At 40.8% G+C, this 21,975-nt stretch overlaps 1 protein-coding gene across 1 annotated transcript; it reads left to right on the top strand.

The window, feature by feature from the left end:
* Window positions 1-5,145: 5,145 nt before the first annotated feature.
* On the top strand, window positions 5,146-20,458 carry LOC308302146 (acidic amino acid decarboxylase GADL1-like; the record flags this gene model as incomplete). The annotated part of the gene is made up of 15 exons (XM_080746361.1): window positions 5,146-5,264; window positions 8,420-8,613; window positions 9,477-9,603; window positions 10,691-10,781; window positions 11,349-11,455; window positions 11,797-11,912; window positions 13,358-13,437; window positions 13,878-13,932; window positions 14,090-14,206; window positions 14,324-14,388; window positions 14,587-14,668; window positions 16,471-16,670; window positions 18,227-18,278; window positions 18,403-18,492; window positions 20,285-20,458. The coding sequence occupies exons 1-15, from the start codon at window positions 5,234-5,236 to the stop codon at window positions 20,456-20,458; spliced, it is 1,581 nt and encodes a 526-aa protein (XP_080602487.1). The 5' UTR covers window positions 5,146-5,233.
* Window positions 20,459-21,975: the final 1,517 nt, after the last annotated feature.

Genomic DNA, 21,975 nt, shown 5'->3' with positions numbered 1-21,975 from the left:
TCTTGTGTTTCCCTGTGATGCATTAATTGAGTGAGTATTTCGGTTACAGTTTATTTCATGATTCAGTTTGTTTTCTTTATTAGGTTATATGTATTAGTTACTGATTGTTTGTTTCCTTTGTATTTTGTAGCTTAAAATCCATCACCTTCAGTACCAAGCCATATCTCCATGTCCATATGTTGCCATGCCATTGCCACCTGTTAATAAATACAACTTAACTTTTATGTATCTGGTCCACTGGTCTAAATATTCTGACAGATATTCTGGTGTCGAGTACTACCCATTTATATCAGCATTTCAGTATACAATCTTTACAGGAGGTATAGGTATAGGAGTGGGGCGGCATAGCTCAGGGGTAGAGAAACCGTTATTAGAGCACGAAGGGTTCCCGAAGGGTTCCCAGTTCGAATCCGGGCTCCCCCTGAGTTAATGTCGAAGGGTCCCTGCATGGGCAAGACTCTGAACCCCACATTGCTCCCGGTGAGCTGATTGGTGCCTTGCATGGTTTCCTCCACCACCGGTGTATGAATCTGTGTGTGAATGGGTGAATGTAATGCACAATCTCTGTAAAGCGCTTTGGATAAAAGCGCTATATAAATGCACCATTTACCATTTTTTCAAGAAAGCTATTGTCCTTCTATGCTTGTAAATTGTATTTTGCTCTAAAGTTATGTTTTACATAACTGGCATAAATTAAGTGCAGATTACTATCAAAACACAGGAAGCTGCAGTGCTGCCAGTGCAAGCACAGTGGAAAACCACAACTTGACACATGCACCAACAATTTAATTTTACACCTCAGCTCATTTTCAGAAGGTATGTGAGATCATTGATTTTACTGAGATATCACAATTCACATAATTATAAATATCAATCCCACCGAATGTGCAATGCAATGTTTGTTAGCACACACAAGCTGTTAGACATCCTTTTTAAATAGGTGACAATTCCAGAAACCCTTTACTGCTACTGATGACACACTGTAGTGTAGGCCAGTGGTTCTTAAAGTGGGGTGTGTGTGTGTGTGTGTGTGTGTGTGTGTGTGTGTGTGTGTGTGTGTGTGTGTGTGTGTGTGTGTGTGTGTGTGTGTGTGTGTGTGTGTGTGTGTGTGTGTGTGTGTGTGTGTGTGTGTGTGTGTGTGTGTGTGTGTGTGTGTGTGTGTGTGTGTGTGTGTGTGTGTGTGTGTGTGTGTGTGTCAGTGTGCGTCAGATCAGTATTTATCAGTGTCCACACTTTACTATGCTGTTGTGCCATGTTATTCCACTCGATGGCACCCTAGAGCTCTTTTTCAAGAGGTAGTTCTGAGAACGTATGAGTGACTGCATTTGCAGTAATGAAACCAAACTGATACTTCAGGAATCATTTGAATGTTCTTATTTTAATGCCACCAAAATAGGAACCTTTTCAAATTTCAAAGGAATTATGTAAAAAAAGAAAATGTTTGAAAGTAGCCTATAGATGATTGCAGATTTTGTATTATTCTTTATTTACCCAGGGTAGTAGCTGTGCTCATTTTCAGCAACGCCCCATGCACATATAGGCTACACAGATAGACACCCACATTAAAACCTGGAGAGGAGACTGACCAGTAGCCTACACACTGTCTGTTGGCCACTGAGCAGCTCCACTGGAGCAGTTGGGGGTTCAGTGCCTTGCTCAAGGACACTTCAGCGGTATTGGGGGGAGGAGTGTGTTGTCGCCATTCACTTGCACCCAGATTTTTCCTGTCGGTCCAGGGAATTGAACTTGGAACCTTCTGGCAACAAGTGGCTCCTCTAACCTGATTAGGTGAGAACTGAGAACATTCTGTTACGTTTGTAAGGGTTTTTTATTTTGCAGAAAGCCTTTCATTGTACAATTTTATAAGAAGTCGCCATTTTGGATGTCTGACCAGTAAGACTCCCTAATCGGGAGATAATCGACCGTCAGGTCGCAGCGTGATTTTAGGGCAAAATGTGTAGGAGCAGTGTCCAAAAAATGTGTTTGAAAAAAATCGTCCTGATGGTGGTGCTATATGGGCCAGATTCATGTTGATGACATGAGTGTAGACATACTGTGTACCGATTTGTGTGATTTTAGGGCAAAATCTGTAGGAGCAGTGTCCAAAAATGTGTTTGAAAAAATGGGCCTGATGGTGGCGCTATATGGGGGGTGCGACCTCTTTTGCATCCATTCTGGAGCACCAGGAGTCGGTGGTCCCGGGGAATTCCCCGTGAACAGCCCCGTTGGGGTGTTTTTTGGCGGTGGCGGAGATATGAGTTGGGGAAAAGTGTTACGTGACGGACAGACTGACTGACAGACTGACAAACTGCCGGTGGAGGTTTTGGTAGTAACTGCGACCTGAGGTCGCAATCAATGTTTGCTGAGAGATTTTAGAGTGAGAGATTGGAAGTATACCACAGTTTTATTTAATTTGAAGTGCCCATGGGTGGCCTCCAAGTGATGCAGCTTTGGCATCATAGATTTGACAACACTATCACCCTGAAACAAAACATATAATTTAGTACAATACAACTTTTTTTGGATTATATTTGATTCATCTGTATTTTCAGACATTCACATTTTCAGGGGAAAACGTTTCTAGTACCACATCATACCAGGTGGGGACCCCCTGGAATTCCCATTGGGGCCCCTGGACCCCAAGTAACGACTATGTTTCTGATAAGCTTGCAGGTCAGGTCAAGGTTGGTCAGAACAAACCAGGCCATATTTGTGTGTGTGTGTGTGTGTGTGTGTGTGTGTGTGTGTGTGTGTGTGTGTGTGTGTGTGTGTGTGTGTGTGTGTGTGTGTGTGTGTGTGTGTGTGTGTGTGTGTGTGTGTGTGTGTGTGTGTGTGTGTGTGTGTGTGTGTGTGTGTGTGTGTGTGTGTGTGTGTGTGTGTGTGTGTGTGTGTGTGTGTACAACAAAATAAATGTAGGCCTATTTGTGTTTCTATATTGTGTTGAACTCGTGCAGTCAAGACTGTCAAGTTAGTTTTAATATAGCACTAGTGGCTACCATAGTAGCCTAGGCCTATAGGGCCTATAGGCTATTAAATGGAAATTACCCAACTTTGTTGCGTCTGCTGTGGAAATTAACATAAAATGACACATAGGATATTAGGCCTATTACACAATTTCCTGGTTAGGCCACACCATTCACCAATATTGAGATTGACGCATGACATGGGTAATTTGGTAAAGCCAACTATTGTGAAACAGCTGGCGTGGAAAGCTTTCATTTCCTTGAGTTGGATTTCGTTCAATGTAGGCCTATTACCTAAATGGCAACGCCAAACCGTTGATGTTGATCGCTTCAAGTGCAACAATTATTGTTGAAAAGCCATACCATATCCGATAAACTTTATACTTTCTACTTTTGTGTGTGTGTGTGTGTGTGTGTGTGTGTGTGTGTGTGTGTGTGTGTGTGTGTGTGTGTGTGTGTGTGTGTGTGTGTGTGTGTGTGTGTGTGTGTGTGTGTGTGTGTGTGTGTGTGTGTGTGTGTGTGTGTGTGTGTGTGAGAGAGAGATAGATAGATATGGCGTTTTGGTTTGGTATCAACAAAATATAGTCAATTAAATGAAGTCCCTCACATCTGTCTGCAAATTCTATTCAAACTCTGAAACTCTGACTGGTTCTCAATTCATAAAAATCACATAGGCCTACATGTCCTGATGTGAATATTTCAAAAGGGGAAAAAACATTGAATTTAAAGACAAAATCTGTTGGAGATATTTCGTTTTGATGTGGTCATGAAACGCAATGTTGATATGGCACACTGACTATCAAGAAGAAAAAAAAGAAAAAAAAACATGGCACTTCATGTCAAAAAGCTATGGGTTGCTGACTCCTAATCTAGCCGTTCTACTAAACTAGCCCTTACCCGTTCAAAGATATGAGCTCTGAAATGATGTGCAGTGTGTGGGTTATGGGATGTGCACTGTGCACACAGTATATGAGGGATGGAAAGTAACTTTAACTGGTGCTTACATGATAATATGTAGGAGCATCAATGTAAGAAATACCCGTTTCGTTTAATGGCTACAGAGATACTGTGTACCGATCTGCATTATTTTTGGACAACATCTGTAACAGGGGGGGCCAGTTACCCCCCCCCCCCCGCCCCCCCCGCATATGCGCGCGCGCGCACACACACACACACACACACACACACACACACACACACACACACACACACACACACACACACACACACACACACACACACACACACACAGATGGTTAAACATGTTGCCTCATGCTAGATGCAGAATAGATAAGCCTCATGCTAGATGCAGAATAGATAGTAGATACATAAAAATGCTAATATACAGCAAACGATTTGTGAAAGTGACAAACGGGCTTCACAGTTATGTTAGGTGTGTTCATATGCTAATGGTGATGCGATTTCAGATCAATTGCTCCAGCCACTGAGGAGAAACGCTGTTTCAGACAGACAGATTTTTGGAAAATTGCTAATATACAGCAAACGATTTGTGAAAGTGACAAACGGGCTTCACAGTTATGTTAGGTGTGTTCATATGCTAATGGTGATGCGATTTCAGATCAATTGCTCCAGCCACTGAGGAGAAACGCTGTTTCAGACAGACAGATTTTTGGAAAATTATATGTTTGATATGTGAACATGACATCGTGCAGTCGACACTTGCCAGTCAGATGTGCACAGCAGCACAGACGAAAGAACACGCGTGCGCACATATTCGCGACGCACACACGCACACACGCACACACACACACACACACACACACACACACACACAGCCGTAAAGTGAACTGCAGTTTGAACGGGATCACCAGATGAAGCAGCAGCATAATGTGTCAGAAATAGATTATCTATAGGCTACACTACACTAGCCATGCCCATGGTTCACAGATATGACAGTCGTCATGTTTCAGTGCTAATTGGCTTCACGTGCACAGCATCTTTAAGTGTAACAGAACGTTTTGTGTAGCTTACAGATATGATACATGGGCCATATGACAACAAGCGGCATCTTGTCACAAATGATTCAGTCCTCCTCCTGTCCTGTGTCTTTCCAAAAGCACAAAATCTTCCATGACGCGCTTTACGGAGGTGTCAAAGCGCAGAGGGGCGTTCTAACTACTGGTTAAATGCACAAGTGTCCTCATCCAGTGAAGACTATCAACTCATCTAGTCGCATCCTCAACGGTCACTGAGCCTGGATAGTGAGATTAATTAAACCTGCACGGAACAATTCCAGACACCGATCAGCAATGGCACCTACAAATGACGGACACATAACTGGTAAGTAGCCTATAGCGCAATGGTAGGATAGCCGCCTATTCATTTGATATTTTGTTAAGTTAAATCAAATGATTACAAAGTTCTGACACCCTGCCCAGCATCAGAAGCGGAACTGAGTATGGGCAGTAGGCTAGGCCTAGTCCTAGTCGGACAATTGGTTAGGAGGACGGAGTGGAACTGCTATCCATCTATAATTTAATTAAACGAAACTATCCAAGGCACTGATGTAATATCTAGTTGGCATAGGCTATTGGCTTTCATTTGTTATGTTGCCACAATGTTCTTTTCTTTTATTCAGCGCACAAAAAAAATAAAAAATAAATGTGAGACGAAAATGTTCATATCATAGGTCCAGGATATATATTTCAGTTTTTACTAAATACTTTTTCTTATCAAAATAGCAACTTCATTTTCTTAATCATTGAAGTGTGTATTTTAAGATTCTGTAGGCCTATAGGTACAGAATATTCCGGCTAATAGTTAATTATGTCAGACTAAAATAATGTTCCACAGGGTTCATTTTTAACCCTGTGTTGCACCTAAACAGAGAAAATCTAAATGAACAAAATATAAATAAGATTGGGCGCAATCATTCACATTTTAAAACTAGACTGCACTCTGTCGAGGTGCGAACTTGCACCTTGTGCACTTATGTCCGTATGTATGTTATAGACCTACTTGTGCGCCAGCAGAGCGCGCCCTGCTATTTATATCAGGTCACACTTGTTGATGGTGATGTCACCAAGAATGCTGGTCCCTAATTTGCTGTTGATGATGACGTCACCAATAATGCTGGTCCTTTATTGCCTGCGCAGACATTGATGCTGCATACAAAATCACAGATTTTACTTGCGCACTTGATGGTGACGCACCGAGAATGCTGATCCCTCATATGGCTGTTAATAGTGATGTCACCAAGAATGCTGGTCCCTGATTGGCTGTTGACGGTGACGCACAGAGAATGCTGATCCCTCATTGGCTGTTAATAGTGACATCACCAAGAATGTCCCTGATTTGCTGCGCGGAAATAGACGCTGCTTACACCTGCTGGCGCACGTAATTAAAGAAAAATCCGCAGCCGCTAGAGATGATCGCGGACCCCCGCTGAATGCTTTGCGGACAACCCAGTAATTTACGACCCGGCGTGGAATTGTTGGCACCCACACAAGCATGAGAAGTTGATGTTGCTGTTTGAAATATAAGCCATGTGTAGCCAGCAGCTAGAGATGACAGGCATTTTTGTTTTTGACCTTTCTCCATCCCACTGGGTAACTTCAGTTCTCAGCCCACAGAGGAGGGCAGAGGGGGGAGCAGTTATAGGGGTTAAGTGTCACAATTCAAGGTTCAAACCTTGCTTCCCAGGCAGCCTCTCTAACCATTCAATATGGCTGCCCAACCTGGTGTGAGGAATGACCAATAGACCCTGGACAGCTGACCTTAGGGTCCTGCTGGGCACATAATATCGGTGTAGCAGGTCAGTGAAGGGTCCTGGACTGTCCTGGACATCACTAGCCTATATGTTTTAAAATGTGTCTCTATTGGCAGCAATTAAGTAGCCTACTCAACCTGACTTGAGTCAAAATGAAAGTTGCTCAGTCAAATTTGTTTCGAGTGTTGCTGTTTTTGTTATCTGAAAATTGCTGGCTCAGTTTTTGTTAACCCCATAGGACATAATTTCAGCCTATTAACTGGCAGAATCTTAAAATACACACTTCAAGGATGAAAACAGGTGGCAGAAAAAATTCACCCTACATGTGTGGACCCCACTTTCCATCTAGACCAGTGGTTCTCAACCTTTTTACACCAAGTACCACCTCAGAAAATATCTGTCTACCACCATAATAACTGATTTAAAATACAGGTATGTAGACCTATCCCATCCTATTCCGCTATGCACAAGCCAATACTTTGATGATTGGAGGACAAACATCACCATTAATTCAATGCTTCGTTTGGTGTGTAACCAATAGAAAGAAGTATTTTTTCTTTTCTTTTTTTGTGAACTACTCCTGCAGTTGTCATCAGGGTTCCCACACATTTTTAGCAAATGAATTTCCAAAACATTTCCAAAATATTTAACCCAATTTCCAGGCCTATATAACAACCAATCAGCATAACAACGAGTGTCTTACTCCTATGTGCAAGGCTCAAAGACAGGCAGTGTAGCAAAAATAAAGTATAGAATGGTGATAGACTGAGATTGTAGATCTGTTTTTGTCACATACATTTAGACTGCAAACACCAAAAACGCCAAAAACCATGCATAGCCAAATCTTTTTCCAGGACCTTCCAGGACCCTTGATCAATTCCAAAACTTTTCCAGTACTGAAAAAAATAAAAAATAAAATCTAATTTCAAAATATTTCCAGGAATTTCATGACTGTGGGAACCCCGTGTCACACAATGCCACACAGACAATGCCACAGACACTGAGACAGACATTGAGACATACATTGAGACAGACATTGAGACATACATTGAGACAGACATTGAGAGCCTTTTTCAACCAAGTGCCTGGTCAGAACTACCTGTAGTATAATATAAATATTTCACTCCACTTTTATCTTTTTTCTTCTTTTTTGGGAGACCCCTCTGTGTACCACCAGTGGTACAAGTACCACAGGTTGAGAACCACTGGTCTAGACTAAATCCGCTGTAGGTTTTCCTGATCTTAAGGACATAGCACTGCCCAAATTTGATGATTTAGGCTATCAATCATGCATCTCTGGCACCATTTAGGATATTAAGCAAGTGAAGACACCCCAATAATAAATTATTTGTATTTTCAGCTTGTTAATGTGTAATAAAATACATTGGGCTCTATTTTTGTCCATGCCTTACCCCTTATCCCAAAACTCTTTTTCCATTTTTTACCATTTTGAAAATATTACATTAATTAAATAATTAAAATAGCTGATCTACAAGATCACAACATGTCGATGTAGATCGGCTATTTGAAGTATTTTAAAATCTATTTAAAAATAGTAAAATAGTTTAGGGATAAGTGTCAAGGCATGGACGAAAATATAGCTCATTGTATTTATTATATAGCTCAGCTGTCACATTATATATTATATTAAGACCTGTGTGGAAAACATTAGAAAGTCATCAACATGAGTCAAGAACACTCAATTCTACATTTCTTTCTCTTGTAGAAAAGAATCCAAGTAAGGGACCAAACTCAGTACTGGATCCTGGACTTCAGGTAAAGTGTGCTCCAGTCCTGACAGATGGGGTTGTAAATGGTGGCCCCGCTGTTGACCAGTTTACAGACGAGAGCTTTATCCATAAAGCTATGGACATGATCATTGAGGATGCAGTGAAGAAGGCAACTGATATAAAAGAAAAGGTATTTCCATTTTGTTAAACGTTGTTCCTACTTCCCAACAACTCCCCTCATATTTTCATTATAATCTCCTCAATAAGTGTGTGTTATTTGCCATATGTTTCATAACTTGCATACAATTCTGATCAATCAAATATGAACACTGATCTCAACTATAAACACATTCTTACCTCAGTGACCTGGAGAGGAAAGGGTTAAGTCCAATTTACAGTATACTCATTATGACAAATTATGAGTCAGTCACTTTGAGTCACTCAAAGGAGAGAGCCTGTTCTTGGCAAGTGTAGTGGCCCAGGGCCTAGCTGCCTGAGGACAAAAAGTTGAATATCTACCCCAGCCAAAGGGGGATTTCCCTTTAGGCCTGTAGATGTGCTCCTTCCTGCGTGGGAGACCCAGGTTTGAACCCTGGGTGTTACATTGGTGCCGTGACCTGGATCGGGTGTCCCAGTAGTCAAAGGGGGGTCAAAAGGCACAGACACTGCCCATTACGACCACAGGTCCAGGTTCACTGGATCATTTGAGTGATCTACGGTAGGCAGTCAAAATGTTATACCACTGACTGTAATCCTGCAATAACAATGGTAATAGTTATGGTAGTAGTAATAAAACAGTAGCAGTTAAATTAAAGGAATAATAATTGTAATAATATAATAATGGTGGCAGCGCACCAATACATGGATATCATTTTAACCCACCCACTCTTATTGTTCTCACCACTTTCACATTTCATGCGGTCAAATGTATCCATTTGTCAACCTTTTGAGAGTATGCAAATGTAAGGGTCCATTTGGTTACACTTAGATTCATACTTTACAGTGTGCGGCTACTGTAATTTGGTTAACGTTCTTGTTTTCCATCATGGTCAGGTGTGCGAGTGGCGTGACCCTGAGCAGCTGAAGGAGCTGTTGGACTTGGAGCTGAGGGAAGGAGGCGAGGCACAATCAAAGATCCTACAGCGCTGCAGAGATGCCATTAGATACAGCGTCAAGACCGGTAGGACTCAAACAGTTCACAAGGAAATAGCCTTCACACCATGAATTTACCTGCAGATTAACAATTCTACTGCCAGATTTATTATGTATTTATTGGGGCTGGTGCCAGCATTAAGCAGCTTACCTTTGCGATGTTATAGAAAATTATCTATTGATTATTTCTAAACTAATTATTTTTTACAATGGACGCTCATATGTGTACTTTAGCCAAGCTGGCGGCAGAGGGCAGCCTTATGCAAAGAATGAATGTGAATTGGGCCGCTCCGCTTGCCATCCATTCAGAGCATAGAAATGCATTTTCTAGATCAGATCCACAGAAAACAGCCAGGAAGTGATTTGGGACTCCCATTATTGCTAACGTGCGGTGGATTTTTGAGAGCAGCGTTACGGGAGATGTTTTTACTGTACACGGCGGCGCGACCCCTCATCAGTCATCAGACAAGGTAAAAAGAACGAGCCGTATTGGCAGAGCGCTTGGGTCAAAATTGGGGTGAACGGGAACATCCGAAGTTGTAAAAGACCTGTCACTTGTGTAAAACATATGTGAAAAATCCCAACAGGTCAGCTATAGACATTGAGGTGTTACCCACTGACCCAATGACTCACTGGCGTACGGACAGGATCTGCCGGGTTTCATAGTAAACTGCGACCTACGGTCACAATGATACAGAACAATGTCATGGAAAGGGCTCTAGCTTCTGTTTAATCCTGAACATCATATGTAAAATGTTAGCAGTGACCCTCTGAACCCCAGCCTGACACAATTACCCTTATCGCCCAAGTACCAGAATAACTTTAGAGTGCATCAGTAGACACAGCTCCCTGCTAGTCTCCAATGTCAAATAATATGGGTCATAAATAGATGGTGAACTACTGGAGAAGAGAACACAGCCAGGAACGCAAAGTCTGTGAAGTTTGTGGTTTTATCCACAGAGCGTTACAATTGTTTTCAATCAAGGTTTTGCCATTTGCTTTCTTGGAAACTTGATTTCCAAAACTAATGGCTCAAAAATACCTATTTCATGTGACAGCATCTTTATAATATGCATGTGGCAGGATCTAACTGTGTGATTGTCACTTCTACCCAGGCCATCCTCGCTTCTACAACCAGCTGTATGCAGGCATGGACCCCTACTCTCTGGTGGGAAGCTTCATCACAGAGGCCTTGAAACCCAGTTTGTGAGTCACTTCTTTGGAGGTTTTCAAAAACATTTTACAAATGTATTTTCATTTATATTATTATGTGATTTATTAATGTCTTATTTTAAAGATATTTGAAACGTATTTTTTGTGAATAGAAATGACAAACAGATGTCAAAAGCTTTTGCGAGGCAGAGTTACAGAAGATTGTGGAAGAGTTGTCTTGAGAGACTAAAGTAAATCCCAACACAATGATGAGTTGGTGGATACAAGACAAAGTTGCTTGCCAAGTAGTCTGTCTGGTTGAATTTAAGGAAAAACAGAAGCACACAGGGGAAGTAGTCAGGTCATTGTAATGGATGAGAGTATTTTCCCCTTTTTCCCCAGCACATGTATTTAACGGTGGAAAAGGTCCATAATTTATCAAGATTCTACATATTCCCTTGTTTTTTGTTCGGAAAATAGAAGATGTATAAGATCACAATTTGTGAGCTTGTAGATGGTTGAATTGCCGAAGTACGACAAAAATACTATAGTTAGCTTAACCTATTTTAAATAATGTTCATCGATGGATGCTAGAGTAACATTGCATACATGTTTTGTCAGGTACACGTTTGAGGTGGCTCCAGTTTTTACCCTGACAGAGGAAGCTGTGCTTAAGAAGATGATCGAGTTTGTCGGCTGGGAAGGAGGAGATGGCCTTTTTAACCCAGGTAAGAGCGCCATTACACTTGGAGGAATAGTAGCCTACTGTAGGTGATTGTGAAGTGAGACTTCTCAAATTTGGTGCAGTAAAATGTTGCCATTAACAAGTGATAGAATTAGAATAGAATTATATATATATATATATATATATATATATATATATATATATATATATATATATATATATATATATATATATATATATATATACTAATCGCCGAAACAACATTTTAAAGGGATGTGGGCAACATTTTAAAGGGATGTGGGTCTGGAACCAGGCTAACTTCTCACACTAAGGTATCAGTCTGTAAGAAATAATGTACTAACAGTAATCCTGTGTTCTCTGTAGGTGGCTCAGTGTCCAATATGTATGCCATAAACGTAGCCAGATACCATCACTGTCCTGATGTCAAAGAACTCGGCCTCTCAGCCATACCTCGACTGGCCATGTTCACATCACAGGAGGTAGGACTTTATAGGACATACTAAATTGAATTGAAATGTGTTATATAAATGATGATGTATTATAATGTTTACTCCCTGTTGAACAGGTTTCAAATACTCTTTACCATGGCACTAACCAGACTGGAATACACTTTTTAGGCTAGATTTTGTTTGGATTTTAAAGTTTAAATTCCATACAAATAATATGTGTTTAAAATAAACACATAATTTGTGTGGGCTAATTGTGAGTGTACTATTATTTTCTCAACCAATTTGTCATTATTCAGCTTGGAGCAAAAATATTGGTCTGATTCAATAGATCAAATCCCTGCTAGACTTAATTAAACTACTAAGCTGCTAGGCCATAGCAAGTGATGAAAGGTGGTGACTGTAGCAATCATAGAAGAAGATGGCCTTTTCATTTGCCAGGTAGATACAGTATACTGCCCCATCTTTACCTCTTTTTTATTTTGGAAATTGGATGCTCCCATTCATTGTTTGCTCTGTTGCTCATTAGGGTTTAGCTAATTGAGAATTAATCTCTGGTACTGGCGTTAGGGAACAAGCACAGTTTGTGACTATCCTTCCCTCAACAGTTGTGTTATGTTGATTGAGTTAAGACATAACAAGCAAATAATATTAACAGTAGTCATGACAGTTTATAATGAATTTGATTAATATTTGTATTGTATTTATTTGTTTTTATTTGCACTTTATATTCATTCAACCTTTATTTAAATTATCTGAGAGATCATTGAGGGAGACCCTCATTTACAATGATGCCGAGACACATATAAAACATAATAACAAAGAGAGAGAGAGAGAGAGAGAGAGAGAGAAAGAGAGAGAGAGAGAGAAAGAATAATGTTGACAACAATTTGACGTAAAAACAGATGATGATGATGATGCTGACAATTTGAGTGAATAGGGCACAACTGATTAGAACAGTGAGCTGCAGTGTGTCAACTCAAGTACCAGTCTGTCTCAAATCAGAAATATGTGTTTTCTGGTCTCATGAACTTGAGTGAACATTTTTCACAACATTCTGAACATTCTTCAGAAGGACAAACCTTTGTGTTCTTGGGAAACACAGCTTGACTCTGCTAGATTATGCCTTGACACAGACTACTGCCACCTCCTGGTATGGAGAGTTATTTCCTCGCATGCAGGTGCCAAAGTCGCCCTCACTGGCCAATAAGCTGTCATTTTTGTGAAGATGGGTTGGTGTGTCATGTCCTTAAGATATCATGTTTTAACAATGTTATAATATGATATTTAGCTATTATGATCTACGGTATTCTAATCTAAACTATCCATCCCTGTTGTCCCTGTTGTCTTGTTGTCTACTAAAATTATAGTTGACAACAAGATTACAAGAACAAGTCTAAATTGTAGCTTACCCTTGAATTTTACAAACCATGTAAGCATTTCTGTTCATTGAATGACTAATTTGGCCTTCTTTTCAGTGCCATTACTCTATTGCCAAAGCAGCAGCTTTCCTGGGAATCGGCACCAAGAATGTTTATGTAATACCGTCCGACAAGAGGTATGCTGGTTCTGACTTACCTTTCATAATCATAGTAATGGTCACTACACTGTAAAAGCTTCAGTGTTCATTTAACTCTGAGAGTGTACAAATGGAACCAAATGGAAGCATAAGGGTCCGATCAGAGCTCAGTTAACACTGTATTGTGTAGTGTGCCAACATCATGTTGTGTTGTGTGTACACAGAGGCCTATCTAGTACTAGTTTCATATATGATTATTTCTCCTTCTTATATTGTTTGGATAGAAACAGAGTTGTCCAAAATCACTACAGTAGCTCTAGTGAACTAGTGATCCATTACTTTATTTAGTAAGCCTGCAGTCTTTGTCCCTTTGTCTCTTTGTCTCAGAACAGGTTGTTGGCTTCAATAATGTATTCATCGTTTGAATTTGATTCAATTAATTATTTCACTGATGCATGCTTTCATTTTGTATTGGTCAGAGGGAAGATGATTCCTGAACAGCTGGAGGAGAAGATAAGGACTGCTAAAACTGAAGTAAGGATAATAAGAAAAGGCTGCGCCGAGTTTGCGTTCAGAAATGCTATTAGTATTCTATTTGATATTCATTGACAAGCAGCAAATATTTTAAGTGTTCTAAAAAGCCTCCTATATGTGTGTGCTTGTTTGCTGTGTTGTGTGGATGTGTTCTCAGGGTGCAGTGCCCTTCATGGTCAATGCCACTTCTGGGACAACAGTACTGGGAGCTTTTGACCCCCTAGAAGAGATCGCTGATATCTGTGGCAAACACAACCTATGGCTGCATGTGGACGTGAGTGGATTCGTATTGTTAAATCTTAATTTATTTAATGCATTTATTGAGTCTGTCATATTCCAGATGCATGCTGTACTGTCAGCATAGTCACAGTTTCTGTTTGTTGTCCTTCAGGCATGTTGGGGAGGAGGCGCGCTTATGTCTAGGAAACATAAACACTTGTTAAAGGGCATCCACAGGTAAGAACAACAGTTAATGCACTGTCAGCTCACATCACACCAATGTCAGAAGCGATTATGTTAACTAGTAGGCATTTTGTAATACTGGTCTTTCATGAATGAGCCAAGTCAACCTCAGTGTACATGTCATCATGACAGAGCAAGGCTGACTGTGAAACCCTGTTTCCCTACTATTGTGCTGTGTCTGTGTCTCTTAAGGGCCAACTCTGTTGCTTGGAACCCGCACAAGATGCTTATGGCTGGCCTCCAGTGCTGCGCTTTCTTGGTTAGGGACCAGGAGGTAAGAGGGACAACCCTGTAATCAGATCCTGTTGCTACTGATATTAAATGCCACAGCATCTTCTCTTCCACTGCCCCACCACTTGCACTCTGGTGTTCCTATTTTGGGAATGCCATTATAGGCAAAAATCTAAAAATGCCAAACAATGTGTCAGGATCGGTTGTTTTAGAATTTCTATTGAATAGCGCTTAGTATTAGTGAGGCTGGAGGGCAGGGGCGCTGGAACTCCCAAATCCCAAGGGGAGCTGAGCCTGGAGGAGTTAATGCGTGCGGCCAAAGGCCGCACGCCGAAGAATTCACGTTTTTTTATCCGGTTTTGGGTTATTTTTATTACGGTTTCGGGTGCTTATTCCCAACACAACGGTGTAACAAGGAGCTATATAGTTACTAGTTATTTTAGCACACAGTGCAACACACAGCACGCATGCACACACACAGTCACTCACACACACACTACAAAATCGGGTATTATTTTTGTAACAGTTTTCTACTGTTTTTTATTCCCCATATACAACAGTGTTAGTTTGCAACAATGAGCCTATAGACAGTTTCTAGTTCTCAAATAAATAGACTTTGGTGTGCCATCAAAGCGGGATTTAAATTTGACTTCCCTTCTGACCGGAAGTGGCAAGGTGACCATGTGATTAGGTCACCATGTGATAATCAAATACCTTTTTTCAACATATTTTATTCCCCAAAGTCAAATACATTATTGTTTTAATATAGCTCTGTGTGTGTGTATATATAGGCTTATTAAAACCTCTCCCCACCACCAGGGGAGCTGCAGCTCCCTCAGCACCCCACTTCCAGCGCCCCTGCTGGAGGGGATTTGAACATGAGCCTGAATAGCAATAAGCTCCAGTCTAACTTGTCTAGATATTGACAGGCAGCCTGTGGTAAGTCTTGTCTGAAATCTTTCAAAAGAGGATATCAGTCATTATGGGTAGGAGTCAGACCTGCAGTTGTGAACTCTCCTATTACGAGACTGAATGTGAGTTCACACAGAGATGTGTGGTCAGTGGGGTAGCCAGAGAATCATGTGTCACAGGCAGCCAAAGGGAAGAGGACAGCTGGACAACTATGTACTACATTAATTCCACTGCAAACTGCGCCATATCCTGTTACATTATAATTCAGAACTTGGTACTGTACGTACTGTGAGTTTAATGTTAAGTTCAACAGTAACACTGATACGTTTAGTATAACCTCCGCCTGGGTTCCTGGGGCATTACCAAGAGATCACGTGAAAACACTGCAGACTACTGATTGGTCAGAGAGAATTGTCATTTCATCATTGCGTTTTTGCGTTACAAAGGACTCCCTCCCCCTACTACATGTGGAACCAGACTTTTAATCTAGCCATTGTAAGAATTGTGTGTGAAATTGTGAAATTACACAATACTGAGCAACTGCATGGTCTATTTCTTGCTTAAAATGTTATCAGAAACGGTCTTTGTTGGGCTGTGTATCATAGATCAAATAGAGATTGTTTCCAGCCAAGTCACCATTGTTCTTTAGCCCTCTCATTCACAGAGGGTTGAATGTCATTATGTCAACCAGCTGCATTGAACGGTATCTGCAGTGGAAAACAAAGTACTAACAGCACCGGTATGCAATAGAAAAGCGCCAATGAGCACTATAATTTAGTCCTTTTCATGAATATAACCTCATTGGATATAGCAGAGCCAAGTTCTCCAATTCTTTTCATCCTTCTCTTTTCAATAATGTAATACGTTACATTCATTACATCATATAATTCACATATTTTAATATGCATTCCCTTGGCTCCTCTGCCTCTCCAGGGTCTTCTCAAGCGTTGCCACTCTGCATCTGCCTCCTACCTCTTCCAGCAAGATAAGTTCTATGACATCAGCTACGACACAGGGGACAAGTCCATCCAGTGCAGCCGTAAGGCAGATGCCTTCAGGTTCTGGTTGATGTGGAAGGCCCTGGGAACCACAGGGCTGGAGGACAGGGTGAACAGTGCCCTTGCCATGGCCAGGTTAGTCTGATGGGACAGAATAGAATGATGTGGTGATTCTCAACCTCATGACCCCTTGATGCATTAAGCAATGAACCATTTGATTTGATCTTTCTCTCTGGGATCCCAATCTATATTGTAAAATCCTCAGTGATAATTTAACTTTGTAACTGTGTACAAATGGAACTACAATTTACCAATTGGAAACATTTGTATAGTCTCTACTGACCCGCAAGGGTCCATTTGGTTCCTAACTATCAATAGTTTAGCTGTGGACCTCCTGAAAGCCCCTAAGGGCTCCTGGGGTCCCTGGTGTGGAATAGAATATGGAAGAGAAGAGAAGAGAAGTTAGTAGCTGTTACCACTGTGCACAAGTGGTGAGAGAGTATTATACACATATTGTAAAATACCATACCTTAGTTGAAATATTCTTTGGCTTTGTATGTCACTGCTCTGTAACGTGCTGGTGTATACAACATTGCAAGGCTGTATCACTCACATGAATAAATTACCTCAAACGCACACCCCAGCAATTGGTCTAATTTGCTGTTGGTGTGTGCTGAAAGGCTGCAAAGTGTGCATGAAATAACTAATACGAGTTATGCACATGAATAATTCATTCAAACATAACTATTCAAATGAAACACACAAACACATTGAGCTCACTGAGAATGTGATGCTCAAAACGCATTCTTGCGATACAATGAAAACATTTAGCGGGGAAACAAACCATACAGAAAATGCGCAGGCTGCAGCGGGAATGTCTTATCTGCTCAAGGTTTGTAGAATAACATGCACGGTTGCTGCAGGCAATTCAAAATGACCATGAACCATGCAGTCTCTGGCATCAGTTGCACCATATTTAGAGGGGACTTCTAGACTATTTATGGCCCGCAGTGTACAGGTTGTGGCAGTTGTGCTATTTTGTCTGACCTTTAGATAGGAGTGCCCTGACCCCTCTGAACTGCTCACCTTTACGGGTGAACCACAGTGAAGCAGCATGGTGTCATAGAGAGTGGGATGGGTAGATAGAGATAAATAACAGCAATATACTCTTCCTATCCATTCAATTAATCTTTATTCCTGTCCTTTTCAATGATTCACTGACTAAGCACATGGATTGCTCACGGGATTCATCAAATGCTTGTCTGGTAGACACTGCACTCTAGTGGTTTAAGGTGGAAAACCTTTTTTTTTTCTTTCTTTTTTTCTGGTTAATATTTAAATCTATGTCCTTACAGCAATACAGGGCATACAGTATGTCGCTGAGTATTACTAAGCATGGACACACAGCAACTCGCCACCTATATATATATATATATATATATATATATATATATATATATATATATATATATATATATATATATATAATGTAATATGGCTGAGAATGTACAAATGGAACCAAATGGACTTTACAGTGCAGTTTTGATATACTGTATTGATTGTTGCGCGGAAACCAAAATTCTAAAAGATGAACAATACAGTAACATAATCAGATGTCCTTAGCTCTATATATTCGAATACTATTCGAAAGAACATCCTTCTTTTTTTATTTTTACCCCCACACCTTGTAGGTATCTTGCAGATGAGATCAAGAAAAGGGAGGGCTTCCGCCTATTGATACAGGTATTCCAAGCATTTTTTTTAACTATTCACATTGATAATATTATCTAAAAATCTAATACATTTATATTATGCTTTTTAACAGCAATGATAATGTTTTGTTTTTGTTTGTTTTTATCACCTGTAGCCGGAATATACAAACGTTTGCTTTTGGTACATTCCACCAAGTCTGAGGAGCATGCCAGATAGTGCTGAGTTCTGGCAAAAGGTCCACACTGTAAGTAAATAAATGCTTATATTCTAACATGACATTTATATATGTTTTATTATTATTGTCTCTGCCAGGAGAGAATGTTTTCGCCCCTGTCCGTCTGTCCGTGTGTCCGTTCTTCCGTGTGTCCGTTCCTTGTGTCTGATCAGATTGTTAACAGCTAATCTCCGGCGCCGTTGGCCCGGTCGTGGATGCTAATTTAGAACCTCTGGTTCACATTATCTCTATATTCATGTGATCAAGAGTAAGACCGATCTATCCGATATTTCATATTCCATCCTAATTGGCTAATATTGGCTTCCAAAGTTTGCAGGCTTGCTTAGTTTTTTAACAAAATGCTTCAAATCATGCAGCAGAAATTTGCCACACATATTCCCACTAGGTCAAGGAACAAATGCCACCCTTTTCACATTGGCCTGGTATAGCGCCACCAGCAGGTAGACCTTTACACAACACATTTTTGGAACACAATGCCTCAAATCATCCATGCAGCGTCCGATTTCCGCGAAAGGCCTAAGATTGGCGAAGAAGACATGCCACCCTTTTCACATTGGCTTATTATAGCGCCACCAGGACACAAACATGTAAAACCTGTTTGACATGCATTGTCACATAACTCCAGAGATCATACACTATGCACCTAATTTGGTGAAAGAGAAACATAAATCTGCAACAAACAGTTAAATTTTTAGCACTTAAAAAATAAATAATACTTCAAACTTATATAGCACTTTCCAAGGTATACCCGAAGTCACTTTACAAAACATAACGAAATGAACAACAAAAAAAAGTTAGGGGGCGCCCGCTGGCCTGGTGGTCAAGGCGCATACCACATACTAGGCGATGATGCCTGCTGGCGTCGCTGGTTCGATTTCTGATCCGGACGACCTTTGCCACATGTCATTCCCCATCTCTCTCCCCATTTCCTGTCGGTCTTCTATCCTATCAATAAAGGCATAAAAAGCCCAAAAACAAATCTTTAAAAAAAAAAAAGTTAAAAGGCTGAACAAAATGTCAGAGATAGTTTTGCCTTTGTACTTGTATGACTTGTATGGGTATGCAAACTGGCTTTTGGCTCTGAGAGTCCCCTCAATATGTGAGTGCAAAGCCTGCTACTTTGGGAGCCTCAGTTGGAATGGAATATGAAAAATAGATTGAAGTATCATGTATCACATGAATCAAGAGATAATTGTATAGTGATTTACATGAGCTTTGGAGGAATAATAATAAAAAGTATGTTTTAAACAAAATGCTAAATGGCAGAAAATATATGTGACAGTATGGTGAGAGTCATGATCCAAGGTATCCAGGGGATAAAGATTTGATAGTATGACATATGTTATAGGCCAAAATGTGCACTGAAAGTTTGATACACGGACAGAGACGGAATTGGCATCCAGGGAGTGTGTGTGCACAGTCTGGCCGCAACCGGGCCAACGACGTCGGAGATTAGCTGGTAACAGACAGGCGGACGCACACACGGACGCACGTGCGGGCGGACGGACAGATTGACAGGGTGCCAAACATAGTCTCCCCAGCCTTAATTCAGCCTGGCGAAGACAATAAACTTATACTGCGATTACTGTGCTTTGGTTAGAGTTCACCAAAATTGTCATGTGGGAAAGGGTAGGAAAATAAGCAACATATGTGAAGAAATAGAAATGGAGAATTGTATTACTGGTGTGACAGAGCAGTCTTTGTCTTAGAACGAACCCATTCTGAACTATTTTCATCCCCAGGCCTCAGTCATTCATTATACCTGACGTTAATCACTGTAATGTATCCTTTTTCCCCCTAGGTGGCACCAACTATAAAAGAACGTATGATGAAGAAGGGCAGCATGATGGTGGGCTACCAGCCCCATGGAGACAAAGCTAACTTCTTCAGAATGATCATTATCAGCCCTCGGGTCAGCAAAGAGGAACTGGACTTCTTCTTGGATGAGATAAACCATCTGGGGGAGGACCTGTGATGAACTTTTGCAGGGAGTTTCAGTGTCATTGTCAAATGTCCTTTCTCTCTGCGTTCATCCGTTCTTCATGGAAGGACTTATGTGTGGATAAAATAATGTCACTGACTTTCAGTCTTTGTCAAGGCAGTGCCATTGGCCCTCATTCATCAATTTAACGTAGAAACGAGCACATATCTGAGCGTATGAAATCATGGTTACGACAGGGTTCACGTGTAATTGATGAAACGTTCATATCTCGCCAATCACAGGCAGCCTAAGAATGACTGGGTGTTGATAAATGTGGCGGCTGAAAACAAAATGTATTTGTTTCGTTTCTTAGAATGTTAAGTGTACCGTCCTTTCTCTTTGCCCGTTTCTTCTACAAAGTGACCTGGAAGAAACTTTATTGAGAGTAAAAAGTCTTCATATGTGTGTTAAGATAGTGTAGGTCTGGAGAAAGAATTCAAGAAATCAAGGACAGTGTTTAAATTGGAACAGAGGAGCCGTTCTCTCTTGTTGAGCGGTGGTCACAACGCTCCTATACGTGGCCGTGTGTGTGGGTATGTCTGTCTCCGTGTCTGTCTGTCTGTCTGTCTGTCTGTCTGTCTGTCTGTCTGTAGCCTGCAGTAACCTTTTCTGACCACACATGTTAAGGGAGGGGCGCTGTTGTTCAGGCCAGGCCAGACCAGGCACACACACACACACACACACACACACACACACACACACACACACACACACACACACACACACACACACACACACACACACACACACACACACACACAGGGGGGGGGGGGGGGGGGGGGTGAGGGAGGGAACCACCGCTCAGTTCACACGGGTGTGATTTTTTTTTCTTTTGATTCATTTTCTTTTTCATCTTTGCTACATTAAATCTAATCCATTCATAAACTGTAATGGATTCTTAAATAATGCCTGACCAAACAGTAGCCAAGTCCCACCTACTGTCTACCAGCTACATCTGTATTTTTCTTTTGGCTTTTATTCTCATAGATAAACAAGATAATAGAATAAACAGATTATAAGTAGACTCATTCATCTGTGTTGGTAATATGGTATTTAGGACCAAGTTTGCCAAGAGTATTTGTTTCCGAATAATGTTTAGTGTTACTTTTCTTACCTTTTGTTATTTTGCCGGTCCCGGGTAGCGTTGTCTCAGATTTGAGAGGACAGTTACTTTTACTACTTGTGGGCCAAATCTTTTCAAACATTTATAATTGTTATTAGGTTTGACATCTGGGTAACAAATGTTTACAATTGAAGGGTTCATGTGCAATTCACTGCCAAATTAATATATATGTTTTCAAATCAATGCACTAGTTACATTAAAGCTCCAGATGGGCAAATGTCCATGTTTGTATGATGAAAAGAACAAACTCTGAACTGTCGGGTGTTTTCTTTTTTATGAATTGTTTCCCACTCAGAAGTGACGCTGACCAGTCTAGTAGTTTTGTGAGAGTAGGTGGGGATAGACAGACAGTCAGTCAGTCAGTCAGTCAGAGAGAGATACCTGTGTG

Source organism: Nannobrachium achirus (assembly GCF_963921795.1).
Source record: "Nannobrachium achirus genome assembly, chromosome: 2".
NCBI classification, from domain to species: Eukaryota; Metazoa; Chordata; class Actinopteri; order Myctophiformes; family Myctophidae; genus Nannobrachium; species Nannobrachium achirus.
This window is presented reverse-complemented; position numbering and strand designations above follow the sequence as displayed.